Below are 21,304 nucleotides of genomic sequence, written 5' to 3' on the forward strand. Positions count from 1 at the left end.
CTGACTTCCCGAGGCCCTGCAGAGACTGGGCAGGGAGAGCGCGCCAGGGGCAGAGGGGACCAAGGCTGGCGGCAGGCAGGCCGGCCTTAGATGGCATTGTTTGAAGTGGCCAGCTAATTGCACAGAGCAGCCTGAGCCTCAGACCACGGCCCAGCCCCCTCCTCTGTCCTGGGTGCTGGCTGCTGAGCCTTCGGGTCGAGTGGCCACATGGAACCAAGTCCTGAGCCTCCGAGTTTGGTGAGGGGGGCAGGCTATGGGGGGCGGCCTGGGTGGGGTCCTGAGAACCACTCCCAGGCCCTCTCTTGGCCTGAGGACTTGCTGACATTGGCAGAGGTTTAGGGGCACACTGCGCCCTTCCACCCTTGCATCTCTGCTGCCCTCCTCACTCTGGCCTTCCTACAGGAAACAATGAAGGCAGACACCAGACAACTCAACGGAGAGGAGGACGCCAGCAGGAGGGAAGACTCCATCCTCACCAACGGGGGCTGCAGCGACCAGTCTTCGGACTCCAAGGATGCGCCCTCACCCCCGATCCTGGAGGCCATCAGCACCCCTGAGATCCGAGGTGGCAGAGGTGGCAGAGGTGGCGTGGCCTGTGGGGAGGAGGGGTGAGGAGGGCGGTCACGGTGGACCACAGCTGGGACAAGGCCCCCGAGCAGGCGCAAGGCGGGCTGTGGGAGTCTGGGCTCTGACGACCCCTGCCCCAGCCCCAGGGCAGGGAAGAGCTGCTCCCTTTCTCCTGTCACCTCCACTGGGACAGAGTAGGTGACCCCAAGCCAATGAGCCCTTCTGTTCCGGATAAGGGGGTGGACACAGCATAGGTAGACGGGGGTGTTTGACACTCCTATGGGGACAGACTTCTCCCCCTGGACCTGGGCCTGTCATTTTTCTGGGAAGTAAAGAAGAGGCAGCGAGCATCTCAGGCTTGTTGCCAGTCCCAGCCTCTTTCTCTTCCCCTTCTCTCTGCTGCGCCGAGATCCCATCACCTGGGATCCTCCCTGCTGAGATTTTCTGGCCCAGCTGGTTTGGAAACCCCTGTATTGTCTCATCCTGCTGTCAAGAGAACTCTTCAAGTTAGGCCTTCCCATAGAACTTTCTAGAGGGTGAAAGTGTTCACATGACCGCAAGGAGCCACATGCGAGCACTTAATGTGGCTGCGCTGGCAGGCACTGGCTTGCTCCTTTAGTGGAGTTAGTGGCCACTGATTTGGGCAGCATAGGAAGGAACTGTTCAAGGGCTAGGATTTAACCCCTGAGGATGTCACTGGGTTTAGGGAGACCAGGGGAGCCCCTAATTCATAAGAGACTCTGGTTCCACTTTCTTCCAGGCCGCAGATCAAGCTCACGACTGTCCAAGAGGGAGGTCTCCAGCCTGCTAAGTTATACTCAGGTACTGGTTGTGTGGTCACATTTCTGGGATTCAGGGGAACTCTATGGTTTGCATATTAAGTAGGGAACCTGAGGCCCACTTAAACTGATGGCCACCAAGTACTTGCTGAATGAGGAATTTGTACACCGCCAGGTACACAGAAGACTTAGAACAACCTCAGGTAAAGTGACGTTTGCTGCTGTCACATGCTGAGTTTTAGAAATGAATGTTTTTCTCGATCTGGATGATCAATTGAACTGATAAATTTCTACTGTAACAAGATTTTTTTTTACCCCTGAAAGGAATCCAGCTTGCTCATGGTATGTTTTAAATTGGATCTACTTTAGAATTTAACATCTATTCATGAGTAAAATGAATGTATGATTTTATTTCTCATAATATACCTGTGTGTGGTTTGACAGTAAGATTGTATGGCCCTGTGGCCTCAAGGATTTTATTTTTTCCTTTTGGAAAGAACTTGCCTGCCTTATTAGGGGATTTTCAACAATCATTGAAATATCTTTTACCAATGGGCAATGTCAAGGTTTCTACTTGATTAGTTTTTTCCAAGTTGTAGCTTTTCCATATTTTTTTTTTTAACTCATGACACTATTTATGCCTTCTGTTTCCCTATGAATCATATTAGAGTTTTGCTAATTCAGGTCCGTATCAGGCATTGGGGACAGAGTCACGGTTGAAAGTTGTAGACAATGAGAACTCCCCCTCATACGGCTTGTCTTTCCTCATGGAGGACCACGCGTGGGCACCCAGATAATGAGGATCAGGAGCTGAGGGGACCTGGTAGGGACAGCACTGGAACAGAGACTCAGAACAGCTGTTCTGACCTCTTGGAACTTCCTCTGTGCCCTGCCTTGGCAAGCATGCATTACTTGATTCTCACTATAACTCTGTTGTGCTATAAGGGAAGAACCATTGTGCCAGTTTTAAAGAGAGGACCGGACCCACTCAAGACCTTAGTTGGCAAGGGAAAAAGTCAAGTTCTTAACACTCTGGCCAGACATCGGACTGCTCCCCGCCTCTCTGACTCTTGTGCTGAGTTTTTGTTGAGTTCGGTGGGCAGCTCGGGATGTGTACTTGACACAGGACTTGTGCCATTTCTTCTTGGCCATTATGTCAGGAAGCATCTTCCTCAAGCCTGTTTCCCCCAGATGCTGTTGATTGTGGAAACTGACCAGGTCTCCCTGCTGGGCATAGCAGTTAGTCTAACCATGAAATGATGATTTTTGAATCCAGGAGAAACCCCAGTGGAATTAGAAAACCAAAGAAAAGGTGTCAATGCAAAGGGCATCGTGAAGCCTTTTGTGCCCATACCTGTAAAATCTTTGGAACAGTATGAGGCTGCAGATCTTTTAAAGTTTACTCAGACCAATATTGTTTGCAATATGACTGACTCTTCATTTTTAAACTATCTTGGTTATATGACATCTAAAATTCATAATTTTTCATTTATAAAGGACCTGACGGGTGATGGAGATGGCGAGGGAGAAGACGGGGATGGCTCCGACACTCCAGTGATGCCAAAGCTCTTCCGGGAAACCAGGACTCGGTCTGAAAGCCCAGCTGTAAGTGTCTACCCCTGAGCTGAGGCACTTCAAACACACACATGCCTGCATTAAATGCCTTGTCTAGGATCTCCCTGGAGGAACTTTGAACAAATGTTCTGAAATTAGAAAGTGACAGCAAATCTCATTAATTATGATTGAGATGGTGTTCACATGGCAGGTCTCTACTTTTCTGGCGAGCATTCTAAGAAGTGCCCAGGGGTATAGTTTACAGGTGGATGATTCCAGTGCCAGCCAGTTACCTTTGGGACCAAGTTGCTTTTATAGGTGGATTCTATGACTAAAAAGTCTGGAAATGGGAAGGCAGTTATTGCTTACGGTCACCTAGCCTGCTGTTAAGAAGCAGACTGATTCTTGGTAACCACAGCGTGTGCCATTGATAATCCTATCCAGCACATGATGTCTATCGGCCTGTTTTCACAGATGACAGAAAATGCCAGTAGTTTACCCATGGTTAAGCATTAACTCTTGTGTGCAGGATTTGAACACGGTCTGCAACACTCAAGTTCATGCCTTTTTGAGAAGAAAGCCTAAGGGAGTTCGCATCTATCTTGAAGAATGCAACAATGATAATAATGCTTGCAGGAAAGAAGTCTTTGGGAATAAACGTGGATTTTGTCAGTTCAATCTGCAGGTGCCAGTTTCAGCTGTACGAGGCCAAGCAGGACCTGCTGTGGATTGTCAGGCAGCCCTGCCAGCCACGCTGCCCCCTTACTCCTCTCTCACTAGGGAATTCAGGGGTGGGAAGTTAGCAGACCAGAGTGAATCAACCACCGCCTTCACTCCTGTTGGCCTGAGGCGGCCTCTCAAGTCTAGTGCTCTGGGCCCACGGGCTGAGCCTCCAGCCTCCATTCACCAAAGCCCTTGTGCTTATCCTCTCTTGCTTCCAGGTCCGAACCCGAAATAACAGCAGTACCTCCAACCGGGAGAGGCACAGGCCCTCCCCACGTTCCACCCGAGGCCGGCAGGGCCGCAGCCACGTGGACGAATCCCCCGTGGAGTTCTCAACTACCAGGGTTGGTTCCCCGGATGCTCAGATCCCTACCCCCCGCCCAGGCTCTTAACTGGAAACTCTGCCCCTCTCAGCACACCAAGTGGCTGCTATTTATATAACCTGCTTCCTTTCTTCACTCCTCTCACTTTCAGGTTCCTGCCTTTCCTTTCTCTCCTGGGAGCTGGCTAAGCTCTTCCTAAGGCTGAAGACTTCTCTCCTGGCCTAATCCCTAGACAGAACCCTGGTGGGAAGTGCAAGAATTCCCTGTGGACTGGGTCGTTACACTTCCTAAGAATAAGCTGAAACCACTGATTTCAGAACTGTCTTGTCTCCTTAGTATCTTCAGTGACTCCTCTAGAGGCAACCCCATGGGTTACAGCAACTCTCAACTCCTACGTCAGGGCTAGGCACCAGGAAGCCCGCTCTGAGCATCACTTGTTATCCTGCCTTGGTCCTTAATTCTGTCCTTGTTCTTCCGGAAGTTGTTTCTCTCCCCACTTAAGGGACACTTACTTGTTCCTGGAAAACTGTCCCTGTTGGTCTCTGTTCTGTTAACTTGTCTTCACTGTGCTTCACTCCTGCTTGACTGAGAAGCAGTTGGGTGCACCTCTGGCTCTGGCCACTGCCCCCCCGCCCCCCACCCCGCCCCGGTCTGCTGTGGCCCATGCTCTGCGTCCTTGTGTTCACAGTCCCTGAGGCGAAGGACAGGATCCTCTGCAGGCACGCCGTGGCCGTCCCCTGCCAGCCCCTACCTCACCATCGACCTCACAGACGAGGATGTGGTGCCACAGGGCAGCAGCACGCCCTATGCCCGCCTGGCCCAGGACAGCCAGCCGGAGAGCATGGAGTCCTCGCAGCTGGACGTAGAGGGCAGAGATGCAGACAGCACCGAGTATCAGGTACCGCTGGGAACGGCTGAGTACAGCGAAAAGTTACCCAGAGGTGACTTAAGACGTTTTGTCACTTTCATCACAATAATTGATTCATTCTCCAAGTGCATTTCCCATTTGTCAAGTGGCCCTTCCAGTATCCTTATCTCGACATTGACTCAGACACCAGATTAGTTTGCCTCCGAAGGTTTTCTGAACATTATATCTTTGTGCTTAGAAATGTATATACACAGATAATCCATAATTCTATTCATCAGGTGTGTGTATACACACGATTTTTGATTGGCTTCTTTAACTTAAGAACTGAAGTTGCCTCACTTCCATGTCTACTCCATCAGGTTTTGTTCATCACCAACCAGTTGAGCTTGCTGGCTTCACTCAGGCTTTGCTACATGTGTGTTACTCTATGTACACATACCGTGTAGAAATCTGTTTTCCAAGTACATGACTTCAGAGTAGATCTTAATGCATTTTAATAGCTTGCATGATTCCATGGGCATCTCTCCTTTTACGGCAAGCTTTTTCCGTGCAAATGGCCAATTTTTTTTTTTTACATTCTAATGACTTGTACTATCCCATTTTATGGCCTGTGGGAATATCCAGGGTTTTGACTCGATTCTTCGTATGAGTTTTCAGTTTTGTTTTTTGTTTTTTTGACTTTGCAATTTAACATGTTTCCCAGATACTAGGTCAGATATTACAGGTGACATACTGTAGGTCCAACCTGTAAAAGCTCATGTTCTTGTCATGCAACCAAACCTGCCCATCCTCTGCTCCTTATTTTCAAGCAATTCTCCTGAACTTTCAACCAGGAAGTGTTGGAGGGGTAGGGAACTTCCTGAGGAACTCTGCCTGCGCTTGCAGGAAGCCCTGTGCTGGACTCTGAGGCAATGCCCATCAGGGCTGGTGGGACAGGGAAGGCTTTTTCTCAGTCCAGCCAGTCTATCTCACTGTGATTTCGTTCCTGTGGTTTTTCTTCTTGCAGGATGGGAAAGAGTTTGGAATAGGAGATCTTGTGTGGGGAAAGATCAAGGGTTTCTCCTGGTGGCCTGCCATGGTGGTGTCCTGGAAGGCCACCTCCAAGCGGCAGGCAATGTCTGGCATGCGGTGGGTCCAGTGGTTTGGTGATGGCAAGTTCTCCGAGGTGAGTCCAGGATGAGATGGGCCTTACTTAATGGGCTTGTGGACAGAGCCAGGGTTTCCTTCCCTTTTCCAGTTGCCCTTTGACATAACAGCCTGCTCTCTGCAATGGATGTGGCTCAGTGACTCCGTGTGTCCAGGGACTCACACCAGCCCAGAGCTCTGATTCATGGCCACTTGGCCTCCGGTTTATTTCTCTGTGGCAGAGTCACCAGTATAGGTTCTAAGGGGCAAGAGTGGCCATCTGGGAAAATACTAAGTATTCCATTTGAGAAGCCGGAAAAAGATAGGAAGGAGGGAGGTCTCTGACTTATCATTTAGCCCTGGGGGCCAGGACATCCCTGGCTGGGCTTAGAGATGAATCCAGGGTCGCTTGGTGATAGTTATGGAAAGTTCTTTGGAGATTTCAGCGTTTCTTGATTTTGATATTAGCCATTTAAAGCTCATCTTTCTTATTGAGAATCTGTGTTAGGGATGAATCAGGTTGATTTGATTCTTCCACCTTTTAAGACATCTTCTTAGACTCCAGGTTTTGACTAGAACACAAGGAACAATACTTTTCCTGTGATGTTGTCTTTAGCTCATCCAGAGCTAAAGTGTGTCCAGAGGTTAGGTGAGGAACATCCAATGTGTCCAGAGGTTAGCTGAAGAACAAGTTGGCAGGTTGGCAGGGATGGAGACAGGTGTGAGAATGAAGAACCAGCTAGTAAGTTGAGACTCTGGTTTTCTCATTGAATCTTTCCCAGTAGCAACATTGTTCTCAATGGGTAACAATAGTCTCCCTGATAGGGAAAGTTCACATGTAGAGTTCCTCCCTGGCCAGCAGGGGGAGCCAAAGGACAAATATCTGGGGCCTGTGCCCTGAAGCATCTAACTGCAAGAAAGTGGGCAATGACTTGTGTGAAATGAAATGAAAAGAAACATGGAGGGTTTCTAATTTCTTTGGCGAGTGAGACATAAAATGTGCTTAGCACAACCATATCTGATTCTAGTAAGATGCTATTGTCTTAGCATTACAGGGTGTAATTGCAATATGGGGCCTGGTGCTTAGGCTGTAGGCTGTAGGCTGTATTGAAACAGTTTGGCCTTGCGGTGGCACCTGAATTTCCATGCACAACGGTTGAACTGCAGTTTCTTTTCATCAGTGGTGATGACACCCCTATGGGTGATCAGGCTTAGAAATGTAAATAGAGGTGATCATGAGTGCCATCACTGGGGAGAATGAGACATTACGTGTCTCTTGAGCTCTGAAACCTGAATGCCCGGTTTCATCTCATTGGCAGCCTGAATGGTTCATGCATGACCTGGGGACGTGGGAATGAGACTTTTAGATCATTAGCCCCAGTTGAATTCATGTATCAACAAATCATAATTACTAAAAAGAGCTTAACTCTGTGCCATGTACTATTCTCTAATCCCATCCCTTAGCTCACTTAATAAATGGCTGAAATAAATAGTAAATAGTAATCATAGCTATTTGTTATGCTTAGGAAGGAGGTTAGAACATGTACCAAACCCTTTGAAAGTTGGAGCACCCATGGAAAATTGTAAAACTGAGCTGCAAGGGGGCCACACCAGGGACTATTTAGGTCATTTGCTCTTAAAATATCGGTGAACTTGATCCTCAGAGATAAACTCATGAGAAGTCCAGGGCACCTCAGATATAGGCTGTGGGTGGATGTTGATGACAACTTTCTCTTCTAGATTCCAGCAGATAAGTTGGTGGCATTGGGATTGTTCAGCCAGCACTTTAACCTGGCGACCTTCAATAAGCTGGTCTCTTACAGGAAGGCCATGTACCATGCTCTGGAGGTAACTTGGCAGTGGGTGGCTAGCCTGGCCCCAAGAATGGGATTAAAGCAAGGAACATACAGAAAGCCAACTCAATCCACAGTGTGGCCAAGAATGACTTGGAGGGGACCTGGGCAACCAGCGGAAGAGGTTAAAAGATAGCGGTCTAAAGGGGCATGCTGAGAAGGGAAGGAAAGGGTCTGAGACTGTCCATAATTTCCCAGTGCTGCCCCTGTGTCCCGCTGATGTCTGTCTGAATTGCCCTCTGAATGAGGAAGGAGGACCCCTGGGAAGTAAGAGGCAATATCAGCATTAGTGAGCGGCGATATTAGCATTAGTGAGCAAGCTTTTCCAGAGCTTGTTCAAAAGGCCAAGATTATGCAGCTGCTGAGGTCAGCTGCTTCCTCCCCTTGTCCATGGGAACCGTCAGGCTCTGTCCTTCCTCTACCTTCTCTTGGATTTGCAGTGATCAGTGTCATCTGTCCAGCATGTGTGAGACCAAGCACTAGGCTTAATTAGACATTAAGGCTTCACCTCCACACCTTTCTCAGAGACCATGAAACAACGCTGATTGATACTTCTCCTGTATTTAAGAGTGGCCCAGCTAATTCTGACCTGACCACTCCAGTTCTCTACAGGGAGGAGATCATATTTGGTGCCTCTGCAGGGAGACTGAACGCTCCTTCGTGGCCTGTCCCTGCTCCTCCCTCCCTGTCACATACCACAGCTCAGGACAGCTGTCTGGCTATGAAAGGGCCCAGTGTGAAGGGGAATGAGGCCCCAGCAAGGGGAGTCCCTGGGTGGGGTAAGCCAGGCAAATACCCACCCCGCCTATTTATCAGATTCTATCTCTTTCTCGGCAGAAAGCCAGGATCCGGGCTGGCAAGACGTTCCCCAGCAGCCCTGGAGACTCACTGGAAGATCAGCTGAAGCCCATGTTGGAGTGGGCTCACGGAGGCTTTAAGCCCACAGGGGTCGAGGGTCTCAAACCTAACAACAAGCAACCAGGTATGAATGACGCCCTGTGGCACACCCCTGCCACACTGCTGGTGAGAGCACCCTTGGGTGGCACAGTCATGCCTGCTGCCTCTCACTTCACCCCGGCTTTCCAGCAGTCAGTTGTCCCTGGCTGACTAAGTTTTTTTCCCCAAAAACAGCCCAAACATTTCTAGTTTCACTGGCCACTTTCCCTGCTAGACGGTCAAGTACAGATAATTGAGATTGAATCTGTTCTGAAAGCTTCAGTAAACAGAGTCAAGGTGGAATGTACACTAGCACCTTATTTATTTATTTTTTTTAAGGGGAAAAAATTAAGTTTTGCATATTGGAGAAAACTAGGAAAGTGTTTTAAAAGAAACCCCTCAAAACACCCCAAATCTAGGTCACCTCCATTTAGAAAGGGGCACCATCCATCCTCAAGTTGACCAATATCGCAGTGCCTCCATGTTTAGGCAGCTGCTTTCCTGTTTCTCTCCAGAAATCCAGGATGTCTTCTCATCCTTCCATTTAACGCCATGTTTTCTGTTCTGTTTTGTCCCTCCCCCCAAAAAAGTGGTTAATAAGTCGAAGGTTCGTCGTACAGGCAGTAGGAACTTAGAAGCCAGGAAACACGGTATTCCTTCACCATCTTTTGACTGTGCACTCTTTTCTCTGCACTTCCTTTCAATCTGTTTGCACATAAAGTACTCTGAAAAGAATCAAATATGTTTAAAAGTCACCCTGAACTTTTCACCTCCCCCTTCCCTCCAACCCTCACAACTGCCTTCCAGGTGACTGGTTGGGTGTGCACGTCCTTCCAGCTCTTTCTGTACACTGGTTGGATTTCTACTTTTCCCTTCATTTCTCAATATTTATGGTATAAGCACTGTTAAATGTCATTTTTTCACTAAAGTGTCCTTATGATATTAATGGCTGTGTAATTTTCTCTCCTAGGGATAGAGTCAAATTGAACCATGTCCCTTAATAGGTTATACTGTGTAGATTGAATAAAAATAGAATTTATAGAAATAAAAACAGTAGCCGCCTAACATAATTCAGTGGTTTTTAGTAGCCACATCAAAAAGCTTAAATTACTATTGATCATACACTTAATCTGTTTCAGCATTTAGTATAAAAAAATGATAGTCCTCTTTGCAATATCTTGCTTTAAGTGTCTTAGAACATCTCAACTGGGACACTGAGTTTTCATTACAAACAGTTGATCTGTGTTTTCACCAATGTCCGACTTGTTCCAAATGGACCTAGTTAATGGGATCTATCAAAAGTTTTAAAATTTGCATCAGAATTAAATTAAAACACAGTCCCTCAGTCACACTGGTGAGATTGCCAGTTCTCAGTAGCTACCCGTGGCTTTCAGCTGATCAGACATCTTGGGCAGAGTTGGTTGCATCTGTAGACTGAGCTGTGTCTACTACTTCCCTCGTACTGGATCTAGAGGATGCTTTTGCACCTATAGCTGTTTAAGGCCCTGTACGTGGGTTAGGCATGTGAGTTTCAGATAACATCATCCTCATCCAAGTTGTCCATGGAGGGGCCATGTGACACCCAGCAGTTACAGCCAGATGCAGCTGGCACCCAGGCCTAGCACACAGGGTCCTGTGCTCCCAGCACCCTCCTCCCACCCAGCCGCGGCTGCCTTCTCCTCACCTTTCACAGAGAATAAGACGCGGAGACGCACAGCTGACGACTCAGCCACCTCTGACTACTGCCCCCCACCCAAGCGCCTCAAGACAAACTGTTATAACAACGGCAAAGACCGAGGAGAGGAGGACCAGAGTCGAGGTGACTGTGGGGCAGGGAGGCTGGGGGCCCATCCATCCTCAGTTGGTTGTGGGCAGGTAGGGAGGAACGCCCAGCACAAGGCTCTCTAACCTTATCTTTTCTCATCACCTTGTCTTTTCTTAACAGAACAAATGGCTTCGGATGTTGCCAGCAACAAAGGCAATCTGGAAGGTAACGCCCTCTCCCTTGCTGGCTTCCCTTCCTCGGTGGTGCTCCCAGCTAGTGCTCCAGTGCTGCTGGTCTGCCCTGCCCTGCAGAGGTTAGCCCCAAACTCTGCTTTGACCTCAGGGTGAGGTGTGGACACCTACCTTACTCAGGTGCTACTTAGAATTGAGTTGCCTGATTTTCACTGAGGATGATTCCTAAGGTCGGTGAGCAGGAAGGATGCTTGGGGACAGTAAGGAAGTGACGCTTGGACCAGGAGCGTCACAAACTTGAAACCACGATCTGTGGCCTCGTAAGCCCCCTGCACAAGCACTGCAGCTGGCTCAGAGGTGGAAGACTGTCATTCTCAAACCAGCTCTGGTTCCTTTGCCTTGGCTGGGAACCCAGTACACTTCTGTTGGATCTCGGAATGTGTGAGGAAGGCTGTCTCTTGCATCCTCACCCCCATGTCCTTTAGTCACCATGTGAAGTGGCTGGTCACTTCAGGGTCAGAAAACGGCACAGCTGCTGGCGCAGGAAGCCCACGTTTGGGGCAGACCCTGACAATCCTCGGGGCCTGGACCCATGATCTTCCCCCGCCCTGAAGACTCCTTCAGCCGTCTGTCTGCTTCCTGGATGGGCGTGGGGTGAGGGTCCTTGGTATTTGATAGGCCCAGCCCACTCGGTCAGATCTGTAAGACTGCTGATGGGACATGAGGCAGGAAAGCCTAATAGGAAAAGGACCCCGGCTCTTGAAATCACAGATTATAGGCTGCGTGTGGGATTGGTCACAGTCAAGTCCTATCCTTGACAACCGGCAAATTGGCACGACCGCAGATTCCTCAGAAGTCCCGGTCTGTGAAGAGTCCCTAAAGACTTGCACGGCAGGCTCTCCAAGCATATGGCTCTGCTGGTGCAGCTGCTTGTTCTTTGCTCCCTGCACGCCCAGGTCCACCCCCCACCTGCCCCAAGCCCCGTGGCTTCCTTCTGGGCCAGTCCTTTACCTGTCTGGTGGGACCTTCTGCTTGGAGCTGTTGATTTAGCCCTCTCCACGTGGGATCGAGGATGGTTCCAGAGACAAATCGTTATGTAATCCTAGCATGGAGTAAAGCGCAGTGACACCCAAGGCTTTAGCAGCGGCCTTGTCTTTCTTACAGATAGCTGTCTGTCCTGTGGTAGGAAAAACCCCGTGTCCTTCCATCCTCTGTTTGAGGGTGGGCTCTGCCAGACATGCCGGGTAAGTCCAATCCCCACCCTGAACTTTCCCGCCCCTTGCCTGCTCTGTGACTTCCCGTACTTCCTCAAAAAAAGCCTCCCGAGTGTAGGCAGCAGGAAAGGTCCTAGGGGAGCTGATCACCCTACCCTTCCCTCCCAGGGGTGCTGGCCTGCAGACCCAGGCCAGTTGTCCCTGTAAAGAGCACCAAGCCACTAGCGACCTGTTGTGTGGCTGTGTCCGAGGGCTGACGAGCCTGCTGGACTTGGCTGGCTGTGCCCAGCCTCCGACTTCACAGGCGTCTCTCTCTGCTGCCAGGACCGCTTCCTCGAGCTCTTCTACATGTACGACGACGACGGCTACCAGTCGTACTGCACCGTGTGCTGCGAGGGCCGTGAGCTGCTCCTGTGCAGCAACACGAGCTGCTGCCGGTGAGCCGCAGGGCTCCCCGGACGGGTTCCAGGCCTGGGCACTGGCTCCTCGCTGAGCGGGAGCCAGGGCACAGAGCCAGAATTATTCTGCGGGGGCCTGTCCTTGAAGTGCTTGTACATCCCTACAGTAGCACTGGGATGTACGGACAGGCTCAGGGCGTGAGAGAGGAGGATCCATCACCCCCAGAGCTCGGCCAATTCTGGGGATGGCATGGGTCTCCAAGGAAGAGGTTGGTGTTCCCCAAACACAGGCCTTCCTGCCCATGGGGAGGGGCAGCCAGGAGCCTGAGAAGGTTTCAGCCAGCACGAGCCATCTCCATGGGGAGGGTGGGTTCACAGGAGCACCGTCGGATGACAGACACCCTCCTCCCCCCCCCCGCTGCCTGGCACAGGTGCTTCTGTGTGGAGTGCCTGGAGGCACTGGTGGGCGCAGGCACAGCGGCGGAGGCTAAGCTGCAAGAGCCCTGGAGTTGCTACATGTGTCTCCCGCAGCGTTGCCATGGCATCCTGCGGCGCCGCAAGGACTGGAGCGTGCGCCTGCAGGCCTTCTTCACCAGCGATCCCGGGCTCGAATACGTAAGCCTGGCATCTGCCCCAGTCTGCCAAACAAAGCTCCGCTGTCCAAGGAGCATCTGAGAGCCTCAGGCTGGAGACCCAGGCAGCTCTGGGGTTCTCCCCTCCCCGCCTTCTTGGCTTGGGATTTCAAGGGCCTGCTGAAGAAATAAGATGGAACTGACCCAGTCTTAGTTTTAGTAGTAGAACTGCAGGGGAAGGGAAGCCTTTGACTTAGTCTCAGGTCTGGCTGAAAGTGGCTTTTCCAGGGCTGCATGTTGTTTGTGGAGGAATACATGTCTGGAGTAGTGTCAAAGTCTCGTTGTTCCATGTCCTAAGGGGAGAAGGGTCATCTGTGCTGAAGCTCCTCAGGGCATCCCAGCTCAGAAAGGTTAAAACACAGGGCTTGTTGCCCCTCAGGAAGGCCAGCCCCACCTCTGCACCTTCACCTCTATGACCTCTTTTTTTATTAACCTGTCAGGAAGCCCCCAAGTTATACCCTGCGATTCCTGCAAACCGAAGGCGGCCTATTCGAGTCTTGTCGCTGTTTGATGGAATTGCAACAGGTGAGTTTAGAGCTCACTTAGGGATGCTTACCTGCTTCAGGTATCTGATTTCAGTGTTAGGAAAGACCCCTGGGATTACCCATTGGTCACCTGTTCTGAGAAATCCATTGGTTCTTGTTTCTTTCCTTGAACCTTTACATTGTTTCATCCACCTGGTCCTCCTTTAAAGGCATGGATTTTATTTTTAATGTGTAGGAGTCTTGGGAAATTATTTTCTGTTTCATATCATAGATAAGCTGGAGATTAATTCTGAACTCATCACCCAGTATCTCGAGTCTTGGTTCCTTCCCATTTCCCTCAGGTTTCCCATGTACAGAATTAGCATAGCCAATGTGTTGCCTCTGGGGGCTTTGCCTGATTCATTTCTCAGAAGTGCCCTATAATAAACTGTTAGGAACATTTTTCTTTTACCAGAATAGTAAGCAGTGGGAATCAGTTGCTGTGCATTTAGCATCATTTGTATTAATATGTATTTTTGTTTACCAGTGTCCACCTGCCAAAAATAATGACAGCTTTAAAAGACTCCCAGGTTATCACCAGTGGCTTGTTTTCCCCTCCCTTTGGGGAAAGTAGGTTCTAGAAAACTATTTGTGTTTGTACAATGGCTTATTCTCACTATGGCTTGCCAGAAATGTATTTGATTGTCCTGGAGTGGCTGGTGCTGGGCATTGGCTATGCACTAGTCAGTTTTGGTACATAACTGCCAGTGGACACAGCAGAGAGTCTGGGGGGCCCAGTTTCATTGCTGTCAGCATGGGTTCCTGAGGACTGCCATGATCTTTATGCCTCTGGTCTGAGTTCTAACGATTGTAAGGAGATGGCTTCCAGGCAATCACTGGAAGGATGGGCCCTGGGCAGGACAATCCTGATGCATTTTCTCTTCCCTTTGACAACCGCTCCCCCCCACCCCCATAGGGTACTTGGTCCTCAAAGAACTGGGCATCAAAGTGGAGAAATACGTGGCCTCTGAAGTGTGTGAAGAGTCCATTGCTGTTGGCACCGTTAAGCACGAGGGCAACATCAAATATGTGAATGACGTCAGGAATATCACAAAGAAAAATGTGAGGGCAACACCCCCTTCCTCTCCTCCCTGAACCTCTTATATCTTTACAACCCATTGGTCACCTTATACCTGCCCAGGGTTGTGGCAGAAGAACAGCTTTGGTTACCTTGATCTGTAGTGTTAAGCTTACAACTTGAAAATCCTTCATATGTAAATCAATCTCAGAGAAGCCTGAGCTTTTGGATTTCTTGGGTCAGAAGTGAAGTTGGGAAATTTAAATGACCAAGCAAGACTTGGAAGTGTGTTTCCTTCTAGCTAGTTACCTGGAATCCAGGCTGTTCATCTCTCCATTCCCAGCCCCAGCCCTGACTGTTTTTCTCCTGCAGATTGAAGAATGGGGCCCATTTGACTTGGTGATTGGTGGAAGCCCATGCAATGATCTCTCCAATGTGAACCCTGCCAGGAAAGGCCTGTATGGTAAGCATCCCTTCTCACATAGACCCCAAGAGACCCTCTGTCCCCTGACTGCTGGCCAGGAAGAGTACCCTGAGAAGGAGCTGTTAGCTTCTGGCCAACTATACTTGTTGGCTCTGTTCATGCCTCACTGTGACTCCTCAGTTTCCAGAGATAAGAATGAGTCTCGCATGGCTGATGCCCGTCTTTCTAGAGGGTGGCAGGGAGAGGGGCCAGTAAGTCATCAGAATAGCTAGTCCTTGGGAATACATTGGTCTCAATAGGGAAGAGCGGGCTGAAGGGTTTGAACCTGGCTTTGCCATTGTCTTTCGTGGGCTCAGAGGGCACAGGCCGGCTCTTCTTTGAGTTCTACCACCTGCTGAATTACACTCGCCCCAAGGAGGGTGAAGACCGGCCTTTCTTCTGGATGTTTGAGAATGTGGTGGCCATGAAGGTCGGCGACAAGCGGGACATCTCTCGGTTTTTGGAGGTGAGGACCTCTGCAGTCTTGATTCTCAGGGTAACACAAACGGGAAGGCCCTGCTGGCACTGGGGTGAGGGTTATTTCCAGGGTTGGGGTTGACGGTTCCCCATGGAGGGCGTGGCTAGTTGTGAGAGTATGTGGGAAATGTTTGATCTCTCACCTCACCCCGAACCCACTGAAGTCAAGAAGAGACTAGCATACTTTTGGAGGCACCAGGAGAGCACCAGACACTTTCTACTTGAATTTTTCTCACGCTTATGCTCAGAACTTCTGCTTTAGGGACCATAAGAAAGATAATTACCTACTGCTTAGTATGCATGAAGCATTGTAGTAAATACTATATATAATATATATCTGTATGTAATCTGTATGTATATCTATATATAATATATATCTGTATGTATATAAGGGCTTCCCAAGTTGTGCTAGTGGTAAAGAATCTGCCTGCCAGTGCAGGAGGTTTTGATCCCTGGGTCAGGAAGATCTTCTTGAGAAAATGGCAACCCACTCCAGTATTCTTGCTTGGAAAATTCCATGTACAGAGGTGCTTGGCAGGCTAGAGTCCATGGGGCCACAAAGAGTCAGACATGACTGAGCACGTATACACACACACATGTACACTTACTTCCCCCTGACTTTAAAGCCTCTGTTCTGCTAGGGAGGTTCTGGACCTGGTTGGTCCATTCCTCATGCCTTGTGGACATTGGCCAATCAGTGACAGAAGTCAGATTTTGCCAGCACTGCATTTCCATAACCAGGACCTCATGCATTTTGCTGGGTTTCAGTTTTGAGCTGCCTTTCCCACCCGTACCCGAAGCTTCTGTAATGATCTGACATGCCCGGGGAATACTGCCTCTTAAAGCAGCAAGTCTGATCTGGTCTCTTTCCCCACCATTAACAGAGAGACACAGGCTTGGTCCTTCAGATAGATTCTTGAGGGGAATTGGTCAGTCCCTTGCCTGGCAGGAGTCATTCCTCCCACACAGTCAGGGACAGCCATGTCACCAGTGCCAACTGCATTCTGCCCTGGGCTCCCAGCAGCTGCCCTGCTCTCTCCCCACAGTGTAACCCAGTGATGATTGATGCCATCAAAGTGTCTGCTGCTCACAGAGCCCGATACTTCTGGGGCAACCTGCCCGGGATGAACAGGTAACAAGGGGCTCCCAGTGGGACCAGTAACAGCCAAGTTAAATAGAATGGTGTGAGCCATAACCACCAACTCTTAGGAGAGAGACACACTGGAACCTTGTATAAAGAGCTACTCTGCTGAGAAAGACCTCACCCTCTGCTTCAGACCAACCCTTAGTGTTATGGTTGAAGCTTGTTAGGCTGTACAGCAACTGCCTGAGACTCAGGCCAGGATTCCACAATATACTTTACTCCTGCTCTGCCCACGGACCTGGTGCTTAAACCTGGTACTATGCGCTGGAGCAGGCTTTGTCGCAGCCAGGGACACTGATGCTTCTCCACCTCCCTGTTGTGGTCCATTGGGAAATGAACTTTTCCAGTCTCCTTACCTCCAGGATGAAGTGATGATCCCTGGACCAGACCTGAGGTGACCAATCAGGTGGCAGAGCTGAGATAACCGTCAGTAGCCCAAAGCCTGTCTTTGGATTTTCTTAACTGAGTTCTTTACCCAGCTTTTCATTGGTCCTGTCATGTTGAAAGCCAAAGAAATAAGGGGTATAACTGACGATTAATTATCTCTTTCATGTGGCTTCAGGGAGAACAACCTGCTAATTAAGATACCAAATGTGATGATAATAGGACTTGCAAATGAGTTAGCTTCAAAAAAAGATTCTTTAAAAGGAAGTGTTGGAAGCATAACTTTCAGGCATTTAGCAAAGTGTGGACAGAGGTGAGAAGGTCCTGGAATAGCTTAGAATTTTCATTTGGCTAATCTGCCTGTCAGATGGAGCAGTGTCCACATCTGGAACTTCTTCTTCATTCCACTCCTTAGCTCTGACCCTGCCAGACGCTGCAGTCCCTGCTGCCAGTTGTGCTGTGACAATGCCAGTCTTGGCTCTAATGGAGCTGACCCTGCCAGTGGGGTAGGCACAGGGAAGACAGATAAAGTTAATGGGGAGGCTTCTTATCGCAGCAGGACTGGAAGAGAAGGAGCAGAGGCATGAAGTTCAGAGTGAAAAGGTCAGGGGTCACAGTCACAGGGTGTTCGCAGTGCAACTCCAAAAACAGTATTCTTGGAGTCAGGGACAGGAGCGTGAAATGGGCCAAATTACATGAGGCCTGTGGTCATGGCAACAGTTAAATGTACTCTGGCTCAGGGAGTTCAGGTGAGTTTTTCATGCATGAGATGTGTTTCTGGTTCTCTGGGATTTCTGGTGGAAGAATAGACTATTATGAGATGAGAACAGAAGTGGGGAGGCAGCTCAGAAGTGGTTCAGGGGAGGACAGCTCTGTGTTTGTGTTGGTACCAAGAGGTACCATCCACATGCACTGAAAACAATGAGCGTGGTGGCTCCAGGAAGGTGTCCTGTGGAACTGCACAGAGGGATCAGATTCTAGATACTGGGATTTGCAGAACTTTGTCTGAATTGGGATGAGAAGTGAGCTGCTACAGTTGGGATCTTAGGATCTGTGACTCTACATCAACCATAGGTCACAGACCAAATCTAGCCCTTAGACTAAACACTGGGTTTGTAAGATTTCAGTCCTAGAATCAACAGAATGTAGGGTTCACAGCCCTGCCCTCCCCTAGGCACGTGGAAGAGTTGGGAATGGAGAGAGGGTGAGGTCAGTGCAGTATTTTGTGTTCAGTGGCTCCTCTTGTGGGCACCATGTCCAATCTGACATCTGATTTCTTTTTGGCCTCTGAGTTCCTTACCCAGGGATGCTGTGGTGGTCATCAACCCTGTGCATTCAGACCTCTTCCTAGTTTTCTGCTTTGGACCTGCTTAACCACTTCAGTATCTATCCATTCTGCTTCTCAAGCATCTGTTTGCCTCTCTCTGCATTTGCAGGTTTCAATGGTGAAAGTTACGAGGGGAACTGTAGCCCTTAATGTGACCCCCTTAACTACTGTCCTTACCTGGACCCCACTGTTAAAGCCTCCTGAGGCTGCATTCCCACAGTAAGCTACCCAATCGTGGGTTTGATGTGCTATTTGTAGAGAGTACAAAGACTTAACTCCAGGCTCCTGAGGCTCAGAGATGGCAGAGTTTGCTCAGGGTCACTCATTCAGCCCGTGTCTCCTGACCCCTCTAACCATGTGCTTCACCATCCTGCTCTCCTCAGTGTAGGCGCTTGGGCTACTGTTAACCATTTGGGTAGGGAGGGGGACCATTCACTGCTGCACCGCGGGCTTCCTGCCCCAAGCAGCTAGCCTGTCCCTGACTTGACCCCCCAGGCTTGTGCTCATGCCTGGGCTGTTTTTATCATATTTCTGTAGCAAGTTCTCGGCCAGAGCACATTTTGCAGCTTGGGCTCTCACTCCCACCCTGGGAAGCACCGAGCCAAGGCCCTTTCCCAAGCAGTAGAAAGTAATGGGTTTTGGATGTTCCCAGGCCTGTGATAGCATCCAAGAATGATAAACTCGAGCTGCAGGACTGCCTGGAGTTCAATAGGACAGCAAAGGTAAGCAGCGCTCTGTGCCTGGCCCACCACTTGGCGACCTTTCAATGGGACTAAACCTTGGTGTCCTCCCCGCACACGACTCCCTGGTGCTGGGCTTCCTTCCCCACACAGTTCTATCCCATCTTCAAATACAGAGTAGGAGAGGTTCTTGATAAACAAAAATGAGAGACGGCAACTAGACTTTCCCATTGTGAATGCACACTCCTTGGAGACTCCCAAGTGAGAAATGACTACACTTTTGCCAAAAAAAAAAAAAAAAAATCTGCTATTAAGTTAAAAGTCATATTAATATCTCCAGAATCTTAATTTTCAAAGCTTCCATTAAGCTAAGTTCCATTCAAACCCTGCTTGACCATCCTCTGTAATCTGGGGGAACTTTTCCTTTTGCTTAATCTTGCTTCATCAATAACTGTTTCCTTGACGCCCATCTGATCTCATTCATGGACACTTTTTTGTTTATCTCTTGTTCTCTCTGAGGCTGGTCCTTCCTGCTCATTAACTTCTTGGCTTTTGTGGGAAGCACAGAGTGTGTCCTTCCATCTCTCCTTTTCTCTTTCCCTATCCGAGCCTGGCCCTGCCACCCTCTCTCCCCCACCTGCCCTCCCTCCTCCACCTTTCTTAGGTGCTTCTGAGCCTTGACCCAGAACCGTTCATTCTGTGCTCACTCCATGATGTCATTTTGTTCTCCAGTTAAAGAAAGTACAGACAATAACCACCAAGTCGAACTCGATCAGACAGGGGAAAAACCAACTTTTCCCTGTTGTCATGAATGGCAAAGAAGATGTTTTGTGGTGCACTGAGCTAGAAAGGTGAGCAAGGCTGTTCGTGGAAAGGGGAATCAAGCAGGCAGAGAGAAAAGGGGTAGAAACCGTGGTTAAGGCCAGCAGCATGTTCCTCGTAGTCTCGCTGACCTTCTACATTAGCAGGGCTGGGAGTAACCTTTCCAGTTGGTGCTTATTTCCTTCCAGAAATGGCAAAAGGGCTGTGGTGGTGAGGAATCTGAAACCTGAGGCCATGAGACAGTACATCTGTCTCACCTGGCTGTGTCTCCCTGGCATTTGCCTGCTCTGACATGCTGGGACCCTAGGATGTGTGAGGATCCAGCTAAAGGAAACTACTGGCAAGCCGTTGCTTCTTTGTCAGGATTCCTCCTGCTGAGTTGCTTGTTCCAAAACTCCTTAGCCAAAGTCTGTCGTCTCCCTTATCCATTTATTTGGCTAAGTTGGGATTTTATCTGTTTTGAAGAACCAACTCTTTGATTTAATTTCTCCTGTTCTGCATTTAACTTTTTTTTTTTCTCATTTTATTTTGTTATTGTGATGAGACTGTAGTAAGGGTTGTGAACATTCCTCTTTACATTTTTGGCAGTGTCTTAGGGTTATTTTGATCACTCCAGATAGTTTAGTTCTATAACTGGATGTATTTCTTGGTTTAATTAGTAGTATGGACTGTAAACCTGGGAAAGAGTGAGGTCCAGTGTCTCTGTAGCCTCTTTCCAGACCTGTACCTCTTCTCCTGTGGTAGAATGCCACTCAGGAGGCTGTTGGTATATTTCGTTGCCATCTGCCATTTAAGTCCAGCTTGGGCCTTGATCTAGCAATCTGCTTTGAAGAGGGAAAGAAAACGCAGGATGCTTCAGTTTACTCATGGTCAATTACCGGAGCATCTGATGATTGGAAATAAGATCTGCTTTGTGAGTGTCCCTGTTCCTTAGTGCGGCGATGGCATAACTTTCTAGCCTTTCGTGATGTGAAGATAGGTACTTGTCTGCTGACTGGCTGGCCATCTTGGCATTCATTCAGTCATTCATGCAAGAAAAGTCCAGCGAGCACCATGTGGCAGCAGTACAGTGCAAGCGTGGGGCCGTGCACAAGACAGGTGCCCTCAAGAGAGGGACCATGCCCTCGTGACAGGCATCTGTGAGCCGAAGAACTGGTGGACTTGACCTCTGGGGGTCAAGAGGCCTGGCGGAAGGGACGGGTCAAAGGGTAGGAAGAGCAGAGCTACATGGGCTGCCTCGGCCAGGAGTCTCCCAGCGGCGCTAAGCACGCTGGTGGGGGCGCATCTGACTCCCTGTCTTTTCACTCTGGTACCCTCCCCCACCCAGGATCTTCGGCTTCCCTGTACACTACACAGACGTCTCCAACATGGGCCGTGTGGCCCGTCAGAAGCTGCTTGGGAGGTCCTGGAGCGTGCCTGTCATCCGACACCTCTTCGCCCCCCTGAAGGACTACTTTGCCTGTGAATAGTCCCCCAGGCACCAGGGCGTGTGGGCAGAGCCACAACCCAGCAGGTGCAGCCCGGCTCTGCCCTTGCC

The 21,304-nt window shown here is 49.5% G+C and overlaps 1 protein-coding gene across 13 annotated transcripts; it reads left to right on the top strand.

The window, feature by feature from the left end:
* Positions 1-207: 207 nt before the first annotated feature.
* On the top strand, positions 208-21,236 carry DNMT3B (DNA methyltransferase 3 beta). 13 transcript variants are annotated; one of them, XM_068987638.1, is made up of 22 exons: positions 208-237; positions 403-565; positions 1,328-1,389; positions 2,844-2,951; positions 3,842-3,967; positions 4,635-4,844; positions 5,821-5,979; positions 7,680-7,787; positions 8,630-8,774; positions 10,422-10,547; positions 10,674-10,718; positions 11,849-11,928; positions 12,223-12,335; positions 12,728-12,911; positions 13,369-13,453; positions 14,369-14,514; positions 14,843-14,933; positions 15,251-15,399; positions 16,457-16,542; positions 18,918-18,987; positions 19,678-19,796; positions 21,095-21,236. In XM_068987638.1, exons 1-22 carry the CDS (start codon positions 208-210, stop codon positions 21,234-21,236), a joined length of 2,547 nt encoding a protein of 848 aa, XP_068843739.1. The 13 variants fall into 13 exon arrangements, with proteins under 13 accessions (XP_068843739.1, XP_068843746.1, XP_068843750.1 ...); XM_068987637.1 differs by lacking the exon at positions 208-237 and adding an exon at positions 9,319-9,378 and having other exon boundaries at positions 409-565; XM_068987641.1 differs by lacking the exons at positions 208-237; positions 3,842-3,967 and adding an exon at positions 9,319-9,378 and having other exon boundaries at positions 409-565.
* Positions 21,237-21,304: the final 68 nt, after the last annotated feature.

Source organism: Capricornis sumatraensis, chromosome 15, assembly GCF_032405125.1.
Source record: "Capricornis sumatraensis isolate serow.1 chromosome 15, serow.2, whole genome shotgun sequence".
NCBI classification, from domain to species: Eukaryota; Metazoa; Chordata; class Mammalia; order Artiodactyla; family Bovidae; genus Capricornis; species Capricornis sumatraensis.